At 43.6% G+C, this 23,231-nt stretch overlaps 1 protein-coding gene across 1 annotated transcript in view; it reads left to right on the plus strand.

Annotated features, from left to right (window-relative positions):
• Positions 1-23,231, plus strand: part of NSF (N-ethylmaleimide sensitive factor, vesicle fusing ATPase) — a 178,494-nt gene that overhangs the window by 29,589 nt on the left and 125,674 nt on the right. Inside the window, exons 2-4 of the mRNA XM_062216514.1 lie at positions 2,486-2,571; positions 7,689-7,788; positions 13,269-13,308. Of these exons, the coding sequence (XP_062072498.1) occupies positions 2,486-2,571; positions 7,689-7,788; positions 13,269-13,308 (226 nt within the window). The remainder of the gene's footprint in view (positions 1-2,485; positions 2,572-7,688; positions 7,789-13,268; positions 13,309-23,231) is intronic.

Consider the following 23,231-nt stretch of genomic DNA (forward strand, 5'->3'; position numbering starts at 1 on the left):
AAGGACCTTCTTAGTAACTTTCTTCTGGAACTCTTTTTTTTTGTTTGAAATTCTAGTCAAAGTGGTCATTCCATCAGTGGTTACAGTTTTCCCATCAAGCACGTTATTTTATTTACGTTTGAGAGTCTATCCTTTTCAATATATTGTTCCTTAGTATCTCACAAAATCACAGTTTTTGGTGTATTTCATCATTGCTAAGCAGATGAAAGAGACACCTGTATTTTGACCCAACTATACAGCATATTTTTTGTATTGTCATTTGCCATATTATCTTCTCTTAAGGGTTTTCTAAAGAGCTTTTGACTGTATTTATCAATGAAAAAATATATTTCGTTTGTTACCATTTTGTTTTCCCATATAGGTGCCAGTTGGAGTCCTGGCTGTTCCACTTCCAGTCCAGTTCCCTGCTAATGCTCCTGGGAAAGCAACAGAGGATGGCCCAAGTGCTTGGGCCCTTTATCACCTATGTGGGAGACCCAGATGAAGCTCTTGCCTCCTGGCCTTGGCCTGGCCCAGTCCCACCCATTGCAGCCGTCTGGGGAAGGCTGGAAGATCTCTCTCCCTCTCTGTCTCTCTCTATCTCTGAATTGCAAATAAATAAATAAGTTTTTTTTTTAAATCTTTTTTTTTTTTTTTTTTAAGATTTATTTATTTGCAAGAGTTACAGAGAGGCAGAGGCAGAGAGAGGGATCTTCCATCCACTGGTTCACTCCCCAGATGGCTGCAATGACCAGAACTGTGCCAATCTGAAGCCAGGAACCAGGAGCTTCTTGCGGGTCTCCCATGCAGGTACAGGGGCTCAAGGACTTGGGCCTTCTTGTACGACTTTCTCAGGCCATAGCAGAGAGCTGGATCAGAAGTGGAGCAAATGGGACTCGAACCAGTGCCTGTATAGGATGCTGGCACTGCAGGCAGAGGCTTTACTTGCTATACCACAGCAGCAGACACATTATAAATCTTAAAAACAAAAATAACTAGCTTGGTCTTAAGGATTGAAGAATGAACACTTCAGTTATAAATCAATTATGTCTGATTGCCATAGCTCAAAAGGAAACCCTAGAGAAGGATAGAAAGGTTGTGGGTTAAATACATTCTGTAAAGAAATGTTTTGTTAGTAGCTATTGACTAAAAAGGCTGTTGCATTGCTGTTTTGAAGCCACTCGTGGATGTGTCTGTGTGTCCTGTAATTATTTTTGTTGAGAGATAAGCATTGTCCATTAGTATCCATGGCCCTCTGATACCCAATCCAAGGAGTTCCAGTTCCTCATGGTATTTGTAAAACTTTTTTTTTTTAAAGATTTATTTATTTATTTGAAAGTCAGAGTTACACAGAGAGAGAAGGAGAGGCAGAGAGAGAGAGAGAAAATATTCCATCCATTGGTTCACTCCCCAGTTGGCCACAATGGCCGGAGCTGTGCTGATATGAAGCCAGGAGCCAGGAGCTTCCTCCGGGTCTTCCCACAAGGGTATAGGGGCCCAAGGTCTTGGGCCATCCTCCACTGCTTTGCCAGGCCAGAGAGCTGGATCAGAAATCAAGCAGCCGAGACTTGGAACTGACGCCCATATGGGATGCCAGCACTGAAGGCGGTGGCTTTACCCACTACACCACAGCGCCAGCCCCAGTATTTGTATAACTTACATGTATCATCCTGGTAACTGTTGTAAACCATTCCTAAGTTACTTGTAATACCTAAGGCAATGTAAATCTTCTTTATTGTTTAAGGAATTAAGATAAGAAAAAAAGTCTATACATGATTAGTACACAATTTTTAAAATATTTTTGATCTGCAGTTGGTTGAATCCATGGATGCAGAACATATGGATGGAGAGTCCTGACTGTACTTGGAAGAAGTTTTATTTATTTAAATTATAGGAGATATGGTTAATATCTACTTGGGATCTCTTACAAAAAGATATTTTTCCATAATATACCTTGTCATATTTATTGAATTTGCATCATTGCATTTTTATCAATCAACAGTCTTTGGAAGAGATGGAAAAACAATTCAAATAAGCTTGAACAAAAAGAAGTATATTGGCTCATAACCAATGTTCAGAACTGTTCTCAAGAATTTTGATTTGATTGTCAGGTCTGTGTTTCCAGGTATTAGTGTGTCTTTGTCTCTGTCAGCCTTGTTTTTCTTGGTAACACTTTCACTGTCTTTGAGAGCAGAAAGTCTTCCTCCATGTGGTGGTGTGGAAGGCAAGAGTGTTTCTTCCAGCACCTATGTACAGAAAAACCCATGGGTGACTGGAGTATATGTGGCTGCATCTGTGCTGTGATTGGCAATCCCACAAAACCACGTGGACAGGGAAGGAACAGTTACCGAAAGGGAGGGCTTGCTATTATCACAGAGGAAAGGATGCTGGCCATCAAAAACTGTAGGTATTTATAGTGATGACTAGAGGACAGGAAGGCATAAGATATTCCTTAAGGTAATCAAACATGACTTAATTTTATTTTCCTAATCATTGATTCTTACAGAGTATGCAAGCTGCAAGATGTCCTACGGATGAATTATCTTTAACCAACTGTGCAGTTGTGAATGAAAAGGACTTCCAGTCTGGCCAGTGAGTATCTAACTTTATTTTCTTCTAACTTGGTTAAGTGGTATTTTCAAAATTTCTAAGGTTATTTTTAAAAATTTCTCTTGCTAAGTTGGAAAAGGAAGATTAGAAAGATTATGTATTTCAACCAGAACTGTGTCGAACTTTGATAAATATAATGGTTTTAAAACCACACATAGCTTTCTAGATATAACTTGTTATTCATGGATTTTCTTAGCAGAACTATATATATATGTGTGTGTGTGTGTGTGTGTATGTATGTATGTATAGATATATAGATATATATACTAATTATGTGAATCATACATAGCATAGCTATAGGTATTTAGCTCTGGAGTCTGAGTTTGAATTCTGACTGCCAGTGACAAATTAGGTTTCTATGTGTAAGTTATTTACCAGCTCTGTGCCTGCGTATCTTGATCTGGGAGATGGGGATAATGGTAAGTTACATAATCAAAGCACTTAGAACAGTGTTCAATGTGTTAATAAGCCCTCGATAAATATTAGCTATTATGATCATTATTACTATAGTAATCCAAGAGACACAAAAATTGGAAAATGCACATCAAATGTAGCATATTTAAAAGTGTTTTTCATCATTATTTGTTTGTTTATGTATTTTTTAAAGATTTATTTATTCATTCGAAGGGCCGAGTTACAGAGATGCAGGCAGAGAGAGAGAGGTCTTCCACCTGCTGGTTCACTCCCAAGATGGCTGCAATGGCCAGAGCTGGGCCAGTCTGAAGCCAGGAGCCAGGAGTCTCTTCCGGGTCTCCCACATGGGTACAGGGGCGCAAGGACTTGGGCCATCTTCTACTGCTTTCCCAAGGCACAACAGAGAGCTGAATCGAAAGTGGAGCAGCTGGGACTTGAACTAGTGCCCATATGGGATGCTGGCACTGCAGGCGACAGCACTAGCCCTGCTATGCCACAACACTAGCCCCTATCAGAATTTATTTTAACTGTTTCATATCATGCCCTGCCAGATCTTCTAGAGAAATCTGCAACCAAGTTCAGTGCCATCCATATGCTTCTAAGTTTTGGTATCACAAGGCAGTTCAGAGAGGTAAAGCGCCAAGGAGGCAGGATTTTAACTGAGGTTTTTTGTTGTTTGTTTAAAGCTGTTGTGAAAAGCATGAGTTTCACAAAATTAGAATTAGTAATTATCTACAGTTTTCAGCTTCAGAGGAAGAGGCTCTCCCACATGAGTGTAATTATTTCCAGTGCTAAAAATTCTATGATTGTGCTAACTTGAACACAGGATTTTCAACAAATAAAACTCAAATATAGATAAGCAATGGTGAGAACTCTTTATGGAATTTTATCTATGTCAGATATTCACTGTACTCATGATAACATTACTAAAAATAGATAAAAGGAACTTAAGTTCTAGTTGTTAGGAGGTATGTAGAGGAACCTTAGCCATTAACATTAAAAATTATAGCATTCTAAAAGATAGTTTTTATTTTTTTAAAGATTTATTTTATTTATTCAAGAGGCAGGGTTACAGACAGAGAGAGGGGGAGAGAGAGATAGAGGTCTTCCATCTGCTGGTTCACTCCCCAAATGGCCGCAATGGCTGTAACTGAGCTGATCCAGAGCCAGGAGCCAGGAGCTTCTTCTGGGTCTCCCACGTAGGTGCAGGGGCTCAGGAATTGGACCATCTTCCACTGCTTTCCTAGGCAGTTAGCAAGGAGGTAGATTGGAAATGGAGCACCTGGGACATGAACCAGCACCCATATGGGATGCTGGCACCACAGTAGAGGCTTTACCTACTATGCCACAGCACCAATGCCCTAAAAGATTGTTATGCAACCACGTTATCTTTTTAAAAACTATTTGAAGCTTCTATGTCACACATAGTCCTTGTTAGGACTTCTGGAGTAGGAGAATATAATAAGTTAGCTATATTTATCTATTTATTATTTATTTAATATATTTTTTTTAACTTTTATTTAATGAATATAAATTTCCAAAGTACAGCTTATGGATTACAATGACTTCCCCCTCCCATAACTTCCCTCCCACCCGCAACCCTCCCCTCTCCCTCTCCCCTTCCATTTGCATCAAGATTCATTTTCAATTCTCTTCATATACAGAAGATCAATTTAGTATAAAGATTTCAACAGTTTGCACCCACATAGAAACACAAAGTGAAACATACTGTTTGAGTACTAGTTATAGCATTAAATCAAAATGTACAGCACATTAAGGACAGAGATCCCACATGAGGAGCAAGTGCACAGTGGCTCCTGTTGTTGACCCAACAAATTGACACTCTAGTTTATGGTGCCAGTAACCACCCTAGGCTGTCGTCTTGAGTTGCCAAGGCTGTGGAAGCCTTCCAAGTTTGCCGACTCTGATCATATTTAGACAAGGTCATAAAAGACAGAGTGAGGATAGTAACCAATGATCCTAAGAGTGGCATTTACCAGGTTTGAACAATTATACAGCATTAAGTGGGGAAGAGGACCATCAGTACACACAGGTTGGGAGTAGAGCCATTGGTGGTAGAGTAGAGGTTATTATTACAAAGGAATGAGGCCCAAGTGCACTAGACAGGGCCTAGAACAAAGGACAGAGTCATTAGAGGAGCTAAGAAAGGTGCTGTCTAAGCTACAATTAAGTTTTCTGATTGAGAGGCAAATAGAACCTGATAGAAGGGGCTTGATAATAATCTGGTGGGCTTTAGGCCTTGTAAGTTAAGAGGCCCAGACCTATCTATCTGTTCACATGGGGTACATCCTAAGGGAGGTGTGAACCTCCTAGGGGAAGGCACTCTGTTGACTTTCATTACTTGGCTGGCCTGGGAGGAGAGCTGGCCAGGTAAAGGCAGGGGGCATCTCTAACAAGAAATTTACAGTTCTGCCTGCAATATTGCTGACCCTACTTGACCATCCCCTCAGCTTCAGTGGTCACTTTGGAAGCTGGGCTGAGTGAAGGGCTTTTCAGCTTAGAGCCAATAAGATCTGTGGCTCTGACCTGGGCATCCTTCAACTCCAGGGCAGGTCCATTTCCAGTGATCCAACTCTTGGCAGAGCTGCCAGGGCTCTTCACAAGCTGACTTCTGCTGAAGCCCAGGGTTACCACATTGAAAGCCACTGCAGTGGACTGGCCTGTTGGGTCTCCTTGAGGGCAGATCACTGTACAGATCAGCCATTAATAGGCCTGCCACCCATTGCTTCTGATGCCTAGCTTTCTTTTCCTCCTGGTTTGTGTTAAAGCAGACCAGAGGATGCAAGTCAAGGGAGTGCCCAAGTCCCATCTCTAATCTTCAGTGGCCTGAACTACAAGTCTATAGTCACAGGCATGTTCTGTACAACACAGGTATATATATTTTTTCTTTTTTTAGGATTTATTTATTTGAGAGGCAGAGGCAGAGAGAGAGAAAATCTTCCATCCATTGGTTCACTCCCCAAATGGTCAACGGCCAGAGCTGGACTGATCCAAAGCCAAGAGCTAGTAATGTCTTCTGGAAACTGCCTGGCAACAGGCTGTGATTGGTTGGGGCATAGACCGCCCCTTGACCAGATTGGCTGGTCTTGGCTATATAAGATGTTGTACCAACTGAAATAAACGAGTCTGCCGGCTGCTTGCCTCAAGCCCGCTTTCACCCAACTCCCTCCCGGGGTCTGTGTGTGTCTGTGTGTTGACTCCGCGCCTCTTGCCCCCACCACACTGCTCCTCTCAGAAACTAATCCACTGCAACATTGTTGAGAAATCAGCTGCAACAGTCTCCCATGTGGGTGCAGGGGCCCAAGGTCTTGGGCCATCCTCCACTGCTTTCTCAGGCCATAGCAGAGAGCTGGATGTGAAGCAGAACGGCCAGGATGTGAAATGACACTGATGTGGGATATTGGCATTGTGGGTGGTAGCTCGACCCACTGTACCACAGTGCCAGCCCTGACAGTTCTTTCCCTTTAATTTTTTTTTAATGAATTAATTTATTTATTCAAAAATAAGAGAGGAAGAGAGAGAGGAAGAGATCTTCCATCTGCTGGTTCACTCACTCCCCAAATGGCCACAATGGCCAGGACTGGACCAGGCCAAAGCCAGGAGCCGGGAGCTTCATCCAGGTCTCCCACATTGGGCCATCATCTGCTGCTTTCTGAGGCACATTAGCAGGGAGCTGGATCAGAAGTGGAGCAGCCGAGACTCGAACCAGGGCCCATATATGGGATACCAGTGTTGCAGGCAGCAGCTTTACCTGCTATACCACAGCTCCTGCCCCTCCCTTTAAATTTTATTTTTAAAGAGTATTTATTTATTTGAAAGGCAGAGTTATAAAGGCAGAGGTGGGCGGGGGGAGGGAGGGAGACAGAGAGAGAGAGAGGGGTCTTCCGTCTGCTGGCTCACTCTCCAAATGACCACAATGGCCGGAGCTGAGAGAGAGAGAGGAAGAGAGAGAGAGAGATGTCTTCCATCCACTGGTTCACTTCCCAAATGACCACAACGGCCAGAGGTGCACCAATCTGAAGCCAAGAGCCAGGTGCTTTTTCCGGGTCTTCCCACACAGATGTAGGAGCCCAAGGACTTGGGCCATCTCCCACTGCTTTTCCAGGCCAGAGCAGAGAGCTGGTTCGGAAGTTTAGCAGCTGGGACTTGGATCAGCGCTCATTTGGGATGCTGGCACTGCAGGCAGTGGCTTTACCCGCTATGCCACAGCGCTAGCCACTACATTTTTTAAACATTTATTTTATTGTGAGGTGGAAAGACAGCTGCCATTTGCTGATTCCCTCCCCGAAATGCCTGCAATGACCAGGGCCCTGCTGGACCGGCCCAAAGCCAGGAACTAGGAACACAGTTCAAGTCTCCCACATGGGTGACAGGAACCCAATTACTTGAGTTGCCATCTCCCAAGACCTTCATTGGTAGAAATCAGAGCTGAGGACTGAACCTAGGTACTCCAGTGTGGGACTCAGGCATCTTAACCTCCAAGCTAAGTGGCCCCTCTGCTGACAGGTTTTGGAAACTAAATTTGTACTTGTGTTCCCTCAAGTCTCCCGTATGGTTTCATTTCCACCTGGTGCTCCTCAGACATCAGTCTGGGGAGAAACACATTGAAGATGATGTTCCTGTTCCTTTTGATGTGGAGTGCTGACTGCGTCTCTGTCTTTCAGGCACGTGGTTGTGAGGACCTCCCCGAATCACAGGTACACGTTTACACTGAGGACCCACCCGTCTGTGGTGCCCGGGAGCATTGCCTTCAGCTTACCCCAGGTAACTCAGGTGTTCCCTTGAAAGTCGCAGAAAAATCAGTTCATTCTAAGCAAGCACCGCCCTATAACAGCATTGTTTCATATTGAGGAAAATATGTAGGTATTATGGAAGGAATTTTTTTTTTTTGACAGGCAGAGTGGACAGTGAGAGAGAGAGACAGAGAGAGAAAGGTCTTCCTTTGCCGTTGGTTCACCCTCCAATGGCCGCCGCAGCCGGTGCACCGCACTGATCCAAAGGCAGGAGCCAGGTGCTTCTCCTGGTCTCCCATGGGGTACAGGGCTCAAGCACTTGGGCCATCCTCCATTGCACTCCCAGGCCACAGCAGAGAGCTGGCCTGGAAGAGGGGCAACCGGGACAGAATTCAGAGCCCCAGCCGGGACTGGAACCCAGTGTGCTGGCACCGCAAGGCAGAGGATTAGCCTATTGAGCCACGGCGCCGGCCAATGGAAGGAATTTTTTTTTTTAACTTTTATTTAATGAATATAAATTTCAAAAGTACAGCTTATGGATTACAGTGGCTTCCCCCCTCCATAACTTCCCTCCCACCCACAACCCTCCCCTTTCCCGCTCCTTCTCCCCTTCCATTCACATCAAGATTCATTTTCAATTCTCTTTATATACAGAAGATCAGTTTAGTATATATTAAGTAAAGATTTCAACAGTTTGCCCCCACATAGCAACACAAAGTGAAAAATACTGTTGGAGTACTAGTTATAGCATTAAATAACAATGTACAGCACATTAAGGACAGAGATCCTACATGATATTTTTTAAAAATTGATTAATTTTCTATGCAATTTCCAATTTAACACCAAGTTTTTTTTTTTTTCATTTTCACTTATCTTTATATACAGAAGATCAATTCAGTATATACTGAGTAAAGATTTCCTCAGTTTGCACCCACACAGAAATACAAAGTGTAAAAATACTGTTTTAGTACTAGTTATAGCATTACTTCACATTGGACAACACATTAAGGACCAATCCCACATGAGACATAAGTACACAATGACTCCTGTTGTTGACTTAACAATTTGACACTATTGTTTATGGCGTCAGTAATCTCCCTAGGCTCTAGTCATGAGTTGCCAAGGCTATGGAAGCCTTTTGAGTTCGCCGACTTTGATCTTATTCCGATAGGGTTATAGTCAAAGTGGAAGTTCTCTCCTCCCTTCGGAGAAAGGTACCTCCTTCTTTGATGGCCCCGTTCTTTCCACTGGGATCTCACTCGCAGAGATCTTTCATTTAGGTCCTCTTTTTTTTTTTGCCAGAGTGTCTTGGCTTTCCATGCCTAAAATACTCTCATGGGCTCTTCAGCCAGATCCGAATGCCTTAAGGGCTGATTCTGAGGCCAGAGTGCTATTTAGGACATCTGCCACTCTATGAGTCTGCTATGTACAATGGAAGGAATTTTAAGATATATTCTTTGTTGTCAATTTTTCTTTGGCTGTCTTTTATTACTTTGAGTTTTTTTTTGAATTTTTAAAAGTTTCAAAGTATCAGTCAGCTATCAGCTAAAGGGTCAGGGTGTTTTAATGTTACCTCCTAGGATAACAGAAGAGATATAAAAGTAATACTCGATTTGTAAAAAATAACATATATTAATAGTGATTTTATAGTGCAATAGTGTCAGACTAAAGAATGAAAACTGCAGTTGACTCAAATTACAACCTAACTTGCTGGACCCCTGGAATGACTGGAACAGTTCTGATTACAGTTTGAACTGTCCGTAGGTTCTATGGAATCTACAGAACTAGTGTGCCTAGTGCTGTCCCAGACGCAGAACACAGGGCCTGGGAGCACCTCGGATATCTGTCTGCATCCTTTCCTCCCTGCCCATCCTGCTGGCTGCTGACCCTCCAATCTGAGCTCGGAAATGCCTTCCCTGCCTACGTCTGCTATGCAGCATCCATTTCCTTCCTTCAGAGTTCAGGGAAAGAAACCGAGCACCCAGTTTGGGACTACTAAAGATCTCTCAAAGCCCTCAAAAACTGTGGACATCTTCAGTGTTCCCCCTCCCCCTGTTTGGATGCCTCTTCATTATTAGGACTACTTTTCACATTTGTTCTATAGATTAAAAGTTGGGATACAATAGGATTCACCATGGGGATTACCAGTGGTCAGAAAAAGCTTTAGGTGTAGTAATTTCTCTTTGTCTTTCTACTTTGTTAAAAAAAAAAATCCTCCAAATCCCTACCCCAGTTTGCCATAGGCTAGGCGTTATTCTGCGTCCCTTTGCATTTGCTATTTCACTTTATTCTCAAAACAGCCCCGTACTAACATTATTACCCTTTGAGGCCAATAGAAGTGCAGACTTTGTGACCCCAAAGTCTGGGTTTAACCAGCATTCTGCTGAATCTCAGCTTGACTGGGCCAAGTCTTACAAGGCCAGGGAGGAGGGAAATGTGACCTATGTTAAGAAAGGTGGAAGGGACTGGTGCTATGGCACAGTAGGCTAAGCCACTGCCTTCAAGGCTGCTTCCATACTGGAGTGCTGGTTCAGATCCCAGCTACTCTGCTTCTGATCTGGCTTCCTGCTAATGTGCCTGGGAAAGCAGCAGAAGGTGGCCCTAATACTTGGACTCCTGCAGCCACATGGGAGACCTGGATGGAGTTCCAGGCTCCTGGCTTTGGCCTGGCTCAGGCCCAACCCTTGTGGCCATTTGGGGAGCCAACCAGGGATGGAAGATTTCTTTCTTTCTCTGTCATTCTTTCTTTCAAATAAATAAAATAAACCTTTAAAAAAATTGGAAGAGAGGGCCAGCACACCGGGTTCTAGTCCCGGTTGGGGCTCTGAATTCTGTCCCGGTTGCCCCTCTTCCAGGCCAGCTCTCTGCTGTGGCCCGGGAGTGCAATGGAGGATGGCCCAAGTGCTTGAGCCCTGTACCCCATGGGAGACTAGGAGAAGCACCTGGCTTCTGCCATCGGATCAGCGCAATGTGCCGGCTGCAGCGCACCGGCCGTGGTGGCCATTGGAGGGTGAACCAATGGCAAAAAAAAAAAAGGAAGACCTTTCTCTCTCTGTCTCTCTCTCTCACTGTCCACTCTGCCTGTCAAAAATTAAAAAAAAAAAAAATTGCAAGAGAGGGCCGATGCATGGCTCACTTTGTTTATCCTCCACCTGTGGTGCCAGCTTCCCCTATGGGCGCCGGTTCTAGTCCTGGTTGCTCCTCTTCCAGTCCAGCTCTCTGCTGTGGCCCGGGAGTGCAGTGGAGGATGGCCCAAATCTTGGGCCCTGCACCCGCCTGGGAGACCAGGAGGAAGCACCTGGCTCCTGGCTTCGGATTGGCGCAGCGCCAGCCGTAGTGGCCATTTTGGGGGTGAACCAATGGAAGGAAGACCTTTTTTCTGTCTCTCTCTCTGTCTATAACTCTACCTGTCAAATAAATTTTAAAAAAAAATTGGAAGAGAGAGTATACATATTCACAGTGCAGCATTTTCTAAAATCCACAGATGAGCAGGCAAACTATTTTCAGCCAAAAATTATTTTTCTCACTGTTCTTTGGAACATTGTCAGTAATCGCTTGTTTTGAATCTGTACCAAGCCAGCCCTGAATGCCTGCCTAAACACAATCTGGTCTGCTTTCATACATTCTTGCTAGTGTAACCAGGCAGTATGGGGTAAGTTTAAACTTGGGCTGTAAATGCCTGAAACTCCTTACTAACATGTGAGGAATAATCATGACCATCTCGTGATCGAGTCCTTGCTGCGGTTCAGTGTAGTTTATCTGACCTGATAAAGCTCGCTGTAGGAAGGCAAGCTTTGTATGTTTTGGGACAAGTTTTCAGATATAAACCGTGGTGTATGCATTAGTTTCCTAAGGTTGTTATAGCAAAGAACCCTAGATGGGGGAGGGGAGAGGGCTGAAGCCACAGAAATTCATTCTGTCTCAGTTCTGCAGAAGAGCAGTCTGAAATCAGTCTGAACGTGTGAAGGGGAGAATTTGTTACATACTTAGCTTCTGGTTTTGTTGATAAACCTTGATGTTCCTTAGCATGTAGATTCATAACTTCCATCTCTGCCTCTGTTATCACTTGGTGTTCTCCCTGTGTGTCTGTTTCTTTTTCTCTAGGACACCAATCATCTTGGCTTAGGGCCCACCATAATTCAGTATGACTTTATTTTAATTGATTGACTCTACAGAGAGCCTGTTTTTTTTTTTTTTAAGAATTATTTATTTATTTGAAAATCATAGTTACACAGAGAGAGAAGGAGAGGCAAAGAGATTGAGAGGTCGGTCTTCCATCTGCTGGTTCACTCGCCAGTTGGTTACAATGGCCAGAGCTGCACCAATCAGGAGCCAGGAGTTTCTTCCAGGTCTTCCCATGCAGGTGCAGGGGCTGAAGGAGTTGGGCTATCTTCTACTGCTTTCCCAGGCCATAGCAGAGAGCGGGATCAGAATAGGAGCAGCCGGGACTAGAACCAGCGCCCATATGGGATACCGGCACTGCAGGCAGCAGCTTTACTTGCTACGCCACAGCACTGCCCCCCTCCCCCTTTTAAAGATTTATTTATTTATTTGAAAGCAGAGTTACCCAGAAAGAGAAGGAGAGGCAGAGGCAGAGAGAGAGAGAGGTCTTCCATCCACTGGTTCACTCCTCAATTGGCTGCAACGAGAGAGAGGTCTTCCATCCACTAGTTCATTCCTCAATTGGCTGCAACGGCCAGAGCTGCGCCAATCCAAAGCCAGTATCCAGGAGCTTCTTCTGGGTCTCCCACATGGGTGCAGGAGCCCAAGGACTTAGGCCAGTTTCTACTGCTTTTGCAGGCCATAGCAGAGAGCTGGATTGGAAGTGGAGCAGCTGGGACTCGAACTGGCGCCCATATGGGATGCTGGGCACTGCAGGTGGTAGATTTACCCACTATGCCACAGCGCCATCCCCAAGAGCCCGTTTTTAAAGTAGAGTTGCACTGGGGTGAGCGCATGTTGCAACAGTTAAGTTGCTGCTTGGGTTTCCTGCCTGATTTGAGTCCCTGCTACTCCACTTCTCATCCAGCTTCCTGCCAATGTGCACTCTGGGAAACAGCAGAGGATGACTCAAATCCTTGAGTTCCGCCACTCACATGGGAGACTCAGATTAAGTTCCAGGCCCCTGGCTTTAGCCTGGCCCAGCCTTGGCTGTTGCAGGCATTTAGCAAATGGAAGAACTGTGCGTATGTCTATGTGTGTCTGTGTGTATCTGTCTGTTTCTCTCCATCCATCTGTATCTCTGCCTTTCAAAAGCAATGAAAACACAAAATTTTGAAATTCAGTCACTTTCACAGGTACTGGGTACGAAGAGTTCAACATAATTTTGGAGAGGGACATAAACATACATAACATACCATACCATAACAACACAACATATCATGCTTTCGTCGTGGAATGTAGTCATTCTAAGAGGAAATTAGAAGTTTATAGAAATTTTTCTTTTATTGATTTCTCCAATTTTGACTGACTGTTTTTAAGTGTCTTTTTTTTTTCCCTCTTACTTTACAGCGAAAATGGGCTGGACTTTCTATTGGCCAAGAAATAGAAGGTAGGTGTATGTTTTTAGCCACCAGAGGTAGATTCTCTGCATGATTTTCTCAAAGTCATTGAGATCTATACAATTTTCAAATACTGATTATCAAGCCTTAAAAATTCATTTCTATTCAGAGTACTGGTAAGATCTATGAGAATGGAAAAGAAAGAGTTACTCATCTACCTCTTTTCTCAATGAAGTGTGTTATGAGGTCATCAGCATTAATTAGGGAAGATAAGGAAAGCAATTTATGACTTAAGGGAAGATTACTAAGCTATTTATGGGTAACAAGCCCACAGACTAAATAAACAGATTAAACTTTAGCTTAATGTGTTTGCAATTATACTTTGATTTTAGAATTACAATCCTTGCTTTCTTGTTCTTAATTTACGAAATATATTTTTGTCCATCTCTTTATTTTTAGCCTTTTTGAACCATTAGGTTTCAAATGTGTCTGTTGCCTGCAGTTTAGAGTTGGATTTTGCTTTTTGAGCTAATCTGAAAATCTTTCCTTTTAATACATTGGTTAAGTTGTCAATCGCCATATGACCGATCTCAATTCTGCTGCTGTGTTGTAATTATGTTTCTATATTTCATGTCTTTGCAGTTTTAACAATTTTCTTTTGGTATTTGACAATGTTTCTATTTGTTTTAGTGGTCACTTTTGTATTTATACCTCTCAGAGTGCCCTTTGTTTCCTTTTCACTTCTGTAGCCTTTGAAAGAGTCAGCTCTGTCAGTTCTAAGTGCTGTCTCATCTCCTGCCTGATCAGTAGTCAGAGAGGAAGGATATTGTACTGTCCCCCTTCGCCTCTCGCCTACCATTCTTTCTACTTAGTGAGACCATACGGTATTTATGTGCTCTTCTTCTACATGTGACCCTATTTTGGTTTACTCTTAACACTGTAATTAAGTCTCTCAAATACTCAGGACCCATCCTTTCTCTAGTCTCTGCCTGGTTACATGAAACCTGTCCTCTAGTGGGTTCTGCCTGGAAGACATGTGTGTCCAGTGTTCTGATTCTTGCATATGCAGGCTACTTTCTATATCTGTAATATTTGAGGGAATAGCTTGACGAAGTATAAAATTCTTAGATTGTCTTCCTTCCTTGAATTTCTTGAAAATGCTACATTCAGTTGCTTTGCTTTTAAAAAAGTTATTTGAAAGGCAGAGTTGACAGAATCTTCTAGTTCATTCCCCAAATGCCTACAACAGCTAAGACTGGGCCGGGCTGAAGCCAGGAGCTAGGAACTCCATCTAGGTCTCCCACAGGGGTGGCAGGAACCCAGGTACTCTGGTCATCATCCACTCTCTCCCAGATGCATTAGCAGGAAGCTGGATCAGAAGTGTGGAGTTGGGGGCCAGCACTGTGGCACAGCAGGTTAAGCCACTGTCTGCAGTGCCAGTATCCCATATGGGTAGGGGTTCCAGTCCCAGCTGCTCCACTTCTGATCCAGCTCCCTGCTAATGAGCTTTGGAAAGCAGCAGAGGATGACCCAAGTTCTTAGGCCTGTGCAACCATGTAGGAGACCTGGAAGAAGCTCCTGGCTCCTGGCTTCAGCCTGGCTCAGCCCTGGCTGTTGCAGCCATTTGGGGAGTGAACCAGCAGATAGGAGATCTCTGTGTCTCTCTCAGTTCTCCTTCTTTCTCTCTAATTCTGCCTTTCAAATAAATAAATAAATAATTAAAAAAAAAAAGTGCAGAGTGGGGCCAGCACTGTGGCGCAGCAGGTTAACACCCTGGCCTGAAGCACCGGCATCCCATATGGGCACCAGTTCTGGTCCCGGCTGCTCCTCTTCCAATCCAGCTCTCTGCTATGGCCTGGGAAAGCAGTACAAGATGTCCCAAGTTTGTGGGTCCCTGCACCCACCTGGGAGACCTGGAGGAAGCTCCTAGCTCCTGGCTTTGGATCGGCGCAGCTGCGGCTGTTGCGGCTATCTGGGGAGTGAACCATCAGATGGAAGACTTCTCTTTCTCTCTGCCTCTCCTCTCTCTGTGTAACTCTGACTTTCAAATAAATAAATAAATCTTAAAAAAAAAAAAAAAAGTGCAGAGTAGCCAGGCATCCCACTAAGGGATGTGGGTGTCCCAGGCAGCAGCTTAACTCACTGCTCTACCAGGCCTCTCCCCACCTGAGTTGCCTTGCTTTGTACAATGATCTTGAGAAATCTGATTCCAGCCTAATTTTCCAACTTTTATAAATAATTAGATTTTTCTGTTTGGGGGTGCTGAGGATTTTTCCTCTTTAAGTCAAGATCTTTATTGGAATATTTTTCAGAATTGGTCATTCTGGGTCAGTTTTCTGTGGCATACAGTGTGTCTGTTTATTATAGGGACTTGTTTTCTCTCCTGGACAGCTTTCTTAGGGTATGATTTTTTTTTTTTAATTTACTTATTTATTTGAAAGAACAACAGAGAGAGGGGGAGAGACAGACCATCTGCTGATTCACTCTCCAAGTGGCAGCAACAGCTGAGGCTGGGCCAGGCTGAAGCCAGGAGCCCAGAACTCCGTCCAGGTCTTCCATGTTTTATGTGAGTGGCAGGGGCCGGAGTACTCTTCCATTGCTTTCCCAGGTACATTAGCAGGAAGCTGGATCAGAATCAGAACAGTGGAACTCAAACCAGCACTCTGGTATGGGATGCTGGTATCGCAAGCAGTGGCTTAAGCTTGTGTGTGCACCACAACACCAGCCCCTCAGGGATAGTTTGAAATACTAGTTCTGGTCAAATTGTTTCACTTTTCTTCTTGGGCTTCCAACTATATATATTTGGACCTTCTTTGCATATCTTCCATTTTAACCACTTTTTGATGTCTTAAATTTCTTTGTCTCACATTTATTATTTTGGTTCTTTTCCTTTCTTCACTACCTCTTAATTAGATACTCATTCAAATCTATTTTCCCTTGAGCACCCTGTAATTTATTTTTCATTTCTTTAATTGTTTTGTCTTTTTTGCTATTCCTTTCCTGAGTTCAGTAAATTTTCATTACATTTCTTTATTTCTGTTCTCAGGTTTTTATCTTACGATTAGGTGTTTTATAATATATATAAGTATATATATATTATATATATATGTATTTGTTAAAGAGAGTTAATTTCATTTAAAGTATTACAGGGTTTTTTGTTTTGTTTTGTTTTCTATTTCATGGTTGATCTTTTCAGGGAAGACACTTCAACTGAAATCCTGCAGTATTTTATTTTATGTTTTCTTTTTATAGTGAATTTGTGTGAAATTCTTTTCCTTATTTTTCATGAGTTTGAAGAGAAGGTTACTAGTCCAAGAGTGTTCTTCTAGAGACAAGTAGTTTCTCTTAATGAGTAATACCAATGAGCTGGAGGGAAAGCATCAGGGCCTATTCCCTTCGTTTCTGCACGGTCCTCCATTTTCCCCTCTAACTGCCCCCTCCCCTTCATTGCCACTTCGTTAGGGGCACCACTCCTTCTCTATTTATCAGAGTCTTTCCAGTGATTCTTGGGTGGTGCCATCCAGTTCTGTTCACCTGCATGTTCTTTCCCTCTACTGGGAGCTGTAAATTGCCAACTTTATAACTCGTGCTTAGTATTTCAGCATTTGATTTTTGGAGGTGATTTGTCTGTATTTTGTTTATGTGTGGCTCGCTCGCTCGCTCTCTCTCTAGTGAGAGCTTCATTTAATTTTGGTGCCTCTTTCTCTTTGAGTTTCATGTATTCTGTTTCCTAGTACAGTGGAAAGTGTGGGCTACGTGTGGCATTATCTGTCCTCTTGTTACTCCCGTAAGGTTTTAGGAAATTGTGTGGAGATAATTCAGATTTGTTGTCTTCTAGACAGTATGCTTTTGAAGAAATTCAAAGTTATTGTCACTTTAAACTAGTTAAGAGTGAATAGGTACTTAGAACAGTTCTAGGGACACAGGCCTTGCCTGGTCTATACAGTAGGAGAGAGGTCAGAAAAGAGACCCTGGTAATGTAGCAAGAGGCCACATCATGCTCATCATATAGGGATGACAATTTATAATAATTTTGGGGGGGGGATTTTTTTTAAGATTTATTTTATTTATTTGAAAGAGTTACAGAGAGAGGTAGAGACAGGTCTTCCATCTGCTTGTTCACTCCCCAGATGGCCCCAACGGCCAGAGCTGCGCCAATCCGAAGCCAGGAGCTTCTTCCAAGTTTTCCACATAGTTGCATGGGCCCAAGGACTTGGGCCATCTTCTGCTGCTATCCCAGGCCATAGAAGAGAGCTAGATCGGAAGAGGAGCAGCCAGGACTAGAACCAGTGCCCACATGGGATGCTGGCTCAGCGGGTGGCGGCTTTGCCCACTACACCACAGCACCGGCCTCAGTAATTTTTTTCTGAGCTAGAGGGAGCATGAACATTGAGGTTATCTTTAACTGGCTCTTCCTTTTTCTTTGTGGAACTAGGATGAGGAATGAAATTTGATTGAAGGTGAAAGTAAAGGAAGTTACTTTAGCTGTGAGTAGCTGGTGGCAAGGGTCATAGAATTCATGTTTCCCAGACTTGCCTGAAAGCATTACCTGTGGAGTTTGTTTTTAGAAAAAGACTTCCAGCATTCTCCGTTGGGAAGTGTGATTCATGAATCTGTATTTTTAACAGCCACATTTTGGGAAACAGTGACATAAGTGATTCCTGTAACTCTCACCTCCTCACTTGAAGTGTAGTGAGAAGCTGAGACAGTGGAGACATTTAGCACCAAAGGGAGAGAAGTTAGTGCCTGAAGCCAGGGTTCCCTGTCTGCAATGATGGCAGAGGTAACAGTGAACACCAGCTATATCTGATGAGCAATTGGGGTCATATGTAGCTTTAGTTTCTAATTTCCTTAAACTTACTTTTCTAAACATATGATTAAGAGTGAGCTTAAATTTAACTTCTAATGTAGATATTTTCTTTTGTGAAAAGGTATGGAAATTCATCATACATTTAAAAAATTATTTATTTATTTGAGAGGGAGCTAATTTTCTCTACAAATGCCCACAACATGCAGGGCAGGGCTGGGCCAAAGCTAGGAGCTGGAAACGAAGTCCAGGTCTTCCATATGAGCGGAAAGAGCCCAATTACTTAAGCTATCATTGTTGCCTCTAAGATCTGCATTAGCAGGAAGCTGGAGTTAGGAGCTAGAGCTGGGAATCGAAGCCAGGTCCTTTGATGTGCAATGTAGGTGATGTAATCTCCAAGCTGAACGTCCTCTTCTCCAAGGCTGTAAATTTTGGTGAGTTGAGAAACTGTTTATGGCTTAAATTATGTTATAGAAACATTCTGCTACCAGAAATCCTTGTCTTCAAAATTAATTAATTTATTTGAAAGGCAGAGAGATGAGAGTCGAGAGGGAAGGGGAGAGAGAGAGAAAGAATCTTATCTATTTCCCATCTTCCAGTTCACTTTCCAGATGCCCAGAACAGTCAGAACTGGGCCAGGTCAGGCTGTAGCCAGGAGCCAGGAACTCAATCTGGGTCTCCCACCTGGGTGGCAGGGACCCAACTACTTGAGCCATCACTGCTGTCTCTAGGGTACACATCAGCAGAGACCTAGCATGGGGAGCTGAGCTGGACTTGAACCCAGGCACTCTGATATGGGATATCGGTGTCTCAAGTATCAGCTTTTTTATTTTAAAGATTTGTTTATTTGAAAGGCAGAGTTACAGAGAGGCAGAATTAGAAAGAGAGAGAGGTCTTCCATCCGCTGGTTCACTCCCCAAATGGCTGCAACAGCTGGAGCTGGACCACTCCGAAGCCAGAAGCCAGGAGCTTACTCTGGGTCTCCCACGTGGGTGCATGGGCCCAAGGACTTGGATCGTCTTCTGCTGCTTTCCCAGGCCATTGCAGAGAGCTGGATTGGAAGTAAAGCAGCTGGGACTCTAACCCACGCCCATATGGGATGGTGGCACTGCAGGCAGCGGCTTTACCTGCTATGCCACAGTGCCATTCCCCATCTTCTTTCCCAGGTGCATTAGCAGGGAGCAAAAAGTGGAGCAGCCAGGACTTGAACTGGCACTTATGGGATGCCAGTGCTGCAGTCTGTGGCTTCACCCATTGCACCACAACACTGGCCTCCCCCAAGTGACATCTTAACTGCCACACCAAATGCCTTCCCCCAGAAAATGCTTATCTTGATTGTAAAATCTGATCTTTAAAGAGGTGAATCAGGCTAACTTGATGGGCAAAATTGTAAAACCAAGTGACCAGAAGGGAGGACAAAGGTGGAGTAAGCTTGAGGCAAGGAAAGAGGACCTGAGTGATGTGAATGATTGGCTGTGCAGTTCAGTGGAACTGAACTTCAGAGATGGAGGCAAAGATAGGATAGGTGGTGTGGCTCCAGTGAGGAGAGCTTAAGATTCTGGAATGAGGCTGGTGCCATGGCTCAATAGGCTAATCCTCTGCCTTGCGGTGCTGGCACACCGGGTTCTAGTCCTGGTCAGGGCGCCAGATTCTATCCTGGTTGCCCCTCTTCCAGGCCAGCTCTCTGCTGTGGCCCGGGAAGGCAGTGGAGGATGGCCCGAGTGCTTGGGCCCTGCACCCCATGGGAGACCAGGATAAGTACCTGGCTCCTGCCTTCGGATCAGTGCAGTGCGCCAGCCACAGCACGCTGGCCATTGGAGGGTGAACCAATGGCAAAAAAAAAAAAAAAAAAAAAAGGAAGACCTTCCTCTCTGTCTCTCTCTCTCACTGTCCACTCTGCCTGTCAAAAAAAAAAAAAAAGATTCTGGAATGAAAGTTCCTGTATGTAAGGTGAGATTTTATTTTTTTTTTAAATTTTTTTTTATTTTTATTATTTTTTTTTTTTTTATTTTTGACAGGCAGAGTGGACAGTGAGAGAGAGACAGAGAGAAAGGTCTTCCTTTTTGCCGTTGGTTCACCCTCCAATGGCCGCCGCGGTAGCGCGCTGCGGCCAGCGCAGCGCGCTGATCCGATGACAGGAGCCAGGTGCTTCTCCTGGTCTCCCATGGGGTGCAGGGCCCAAGGACTTGGGCCATCCTCCACTGCACTCCCTGGCCACAGCAGAGAGCTGGCCTGGAAGAGGGGCAACCGGGACAGGATCGGTGCCCCAACCGGGACTAGAACCCGGTGTGCCGGCGCCGCAAGGCGGAGGATTAGCCTAGTGAGCCGCGGCACCGGCGAGATTTTATTTTTTAGTTCAGTCAGTGATTTTTGGTCTGAGGGAATCTTCTGGAACAATCTCTTAATCTGGCTTTTCTCCATGTTGCAACACTGTTTTAAGTATTCTGTTCAGTTCACACATTTTTTGATCATTATAGTATACCCAGCACTGTAATGTCTATGTTTGTTCAGAGCATTTAGCAAACATTTTTTTGCTCATAAAAGTGTATTTTTATTAGTTTTTGATGTTAAATTTAAATTAGTTATAAATAAGAAAACATTCAGAACCGTCTTTCTTCCGTATTCTGGCCCTTTTGGGACTGGGATCATGGTGCTGACCATGGTGCTGCCGGTGGTACTGTCCATGGTAGTGTTCACAGCATATGAAGGTCTTCCTGCAGCTTGGTCTTCTATTTGGAACATTGACCTGAAATGAAAATGTATTTGAAAACTCAGTCACTAATGAGGATATTTTTAACATACTTTAATATTCATATTTTTCAATGTGAAGATAATTTGTATGTATATAGATGTACCAGATACATACATTGTGGCATAATGGCATTGTTTTGAGTCTTTAATGTACAAAATGACACCATACAGTACAAATATTTGTAAAATGTACTCTTTTCAGAAAACTCAATATTTTGTTTTCATGGGCTGCCTTCCTTTGTTAAATATGCATCAAGTTTTTATTTTAATAAAAATTGCTATACAGTATTCTACATTGTGAGTATACTATTTTTATTCATTATTCCCTACAGTATTTTTCAGTGTTTGACTATTGCAAATAATGCTTCAGTGAACTTCCTTGTAGATCTCTTTTTTAAAGAAAAAAAAGATTTTTTTATTTGAAAGAGTTTGGAGCTGGCGCTGTGGCATAGTGGGTTAAGCCGCAGCCTGCAGTGCCGGCATCCCATATGGGCATCGGTTCGAATCCCGCTGCTCTGCTTCTGATCCAGCTCTCTGTTATGGCCTGGGAAAGCAGTGGAAGATGGCCCAGCTCCTTGGGCACCTGCACTCGTGTGGGAAGATCCAGAGGAAGCTCCTGGCTCCTGGCTTCGGATTGGCGCAGCTCCGGCCGTTGCAGCCAGTTGGGGAGTGAACCAGCAGAAAGGCAGAGTTAGAGAGAAAGAGATCGAGAGATCTTTTATCCTCTGGTTCATTCTCCAAATGGCTGCAACAGATGGAGCTGGGCTGATCTGAAGTCAAGAGATTCTTCCTGGTCTCCCATGTGGATGCAGGGACCCAAGGACTTGGGCCATCTTCTGCTGCTTTCCCAGGCCATAGCAGAGAGCTGGATCAGAAGAGGAACAGTGGGGACTGGAATTGAGGCCCATATGGGACGTTAGTGCCGCAGCATGCCACACTGCACTGGCCTCATGGTAGATCTCTTTTAGGCAAATGTTCCAGAGTCCTTCTGGGATAAGCACCTGGAAATGGACAGACACCTGAAGTAACTTGCTCCTCTTAACGTTAATATCTCAACACAGGGATATTTCATAGGGAAACAACCAAACTCTTACCTGTGGATTTACTTGGCAAATAACCTGTACTCTCTAGGAAATATTAAGAAGGAATAGAACAGGCCGGCACCACAGCTCAATAGGCTAATCCTCCGCCTGCGGCACCGGCACACCGGGTTCTAGTCCCGGTCAGAGCGCCAGATTCTGTCCCGGTTGATCCTCTTCCAGTCCAGCTCTCTGCTGTGGCCCAGGAGTGCAGTGGAGGATGGCCCAGGTCCTTGGGCCCTGCACCTGCATGGGAGACCAGGATAAGCACCTGGCTCCTGCCTTCGGTTCAGTGTGATGTGCAGGCTGCAGCGCGCCAGTCAGAGCGGCCATTGGAGGGTGAACCAATGGAAAAGGAAGACCTTTCTCTCTGTCTCTCTCTCACTGTCCACTCTGCCTGTCAAAAAAAGAAAAAGAAAAAAAAAAAGAAGAAGGAATAGAACAACCAGAATTAGAGACAATAGAATATTCTGAAATTTTCAACCAAAATTTAAATACATTTTCCTAACTTAAGTGTATTTTCTATCCCTTATTCCAACTTTGTTGATTTGCTTTTGAAATATTTAAAATATATGTGTCTTCCTTTACGATGACATGCCAAAACATAAAAATTCAAAGAATTTATAGGAAATCTTGTGTGTAATTCAAGTGACTGGAATAAATAAGTTTAGAACAAAATTTAAAGTATGAAATGACATAGAGACATCTTGGCCAATTTTCCTGACTCCTAGAAGTGATAAATCAAAGCACTGAGAAATTAAATGTTTTACTTAGGTTCATTCCTTCTGGTTCTGTTGAAACACAGAATCGCAATCCCTTTAAGAACAACTTTGCTGGACGCCTGTCACTAGAATCTTCACCGCAGACCGTCACTGCTGGGAGAACTGGGAGCTGCTGCAGTGCCTTTCTGTCTCACCTCTTGCGGTCTGGTGACCACAGTAACCCACAAGAGCACCATGCTTACTGTTCAAAGCAAATGTGACAAACAACATTTTGTTATTACTTTTGTGAGACCTGTAGACGCTTTCTTACTTGGCAGGACAGGAGCTGGTATTTAATTGAAGAGTTGGTTGAAAGCCTTTTCTTAGAGTTTGATTCCATGGATTGAAGTCTGATGTAATATTTAGTATGTAAACGACACCTATCATTTCTGTGTTGATTTGTTTGAAGTAGATGGGAAACTTAAACCTTGTGAAGCATTTAAGAGTGCAGAATCCTTTTGGATTTTTGTATATTTCATCCTCAATCTTTTATGATTTTCTTACATCTAGTTAACTGTTTTTGAAGAAAATCTTTCTTTTAAAAAAAAGTTTTCCCAAAGCTTTCAACTTAGTTT

The sequence above is a fragment of the Lepus europaeus genome, chromosome 18 (genome assembly GCF_033115175.1).
Source record: "Lepus europaeus isolate LE1 chromosome 18, mLepTim1.pri, whole genome shotgun sequence".
Lineage (NCBI taxonomy): Eukaryota > Metazoa > Chordata > Mammalia > Lagomorpha > Leporidae > Lepus > Lepus europaeus.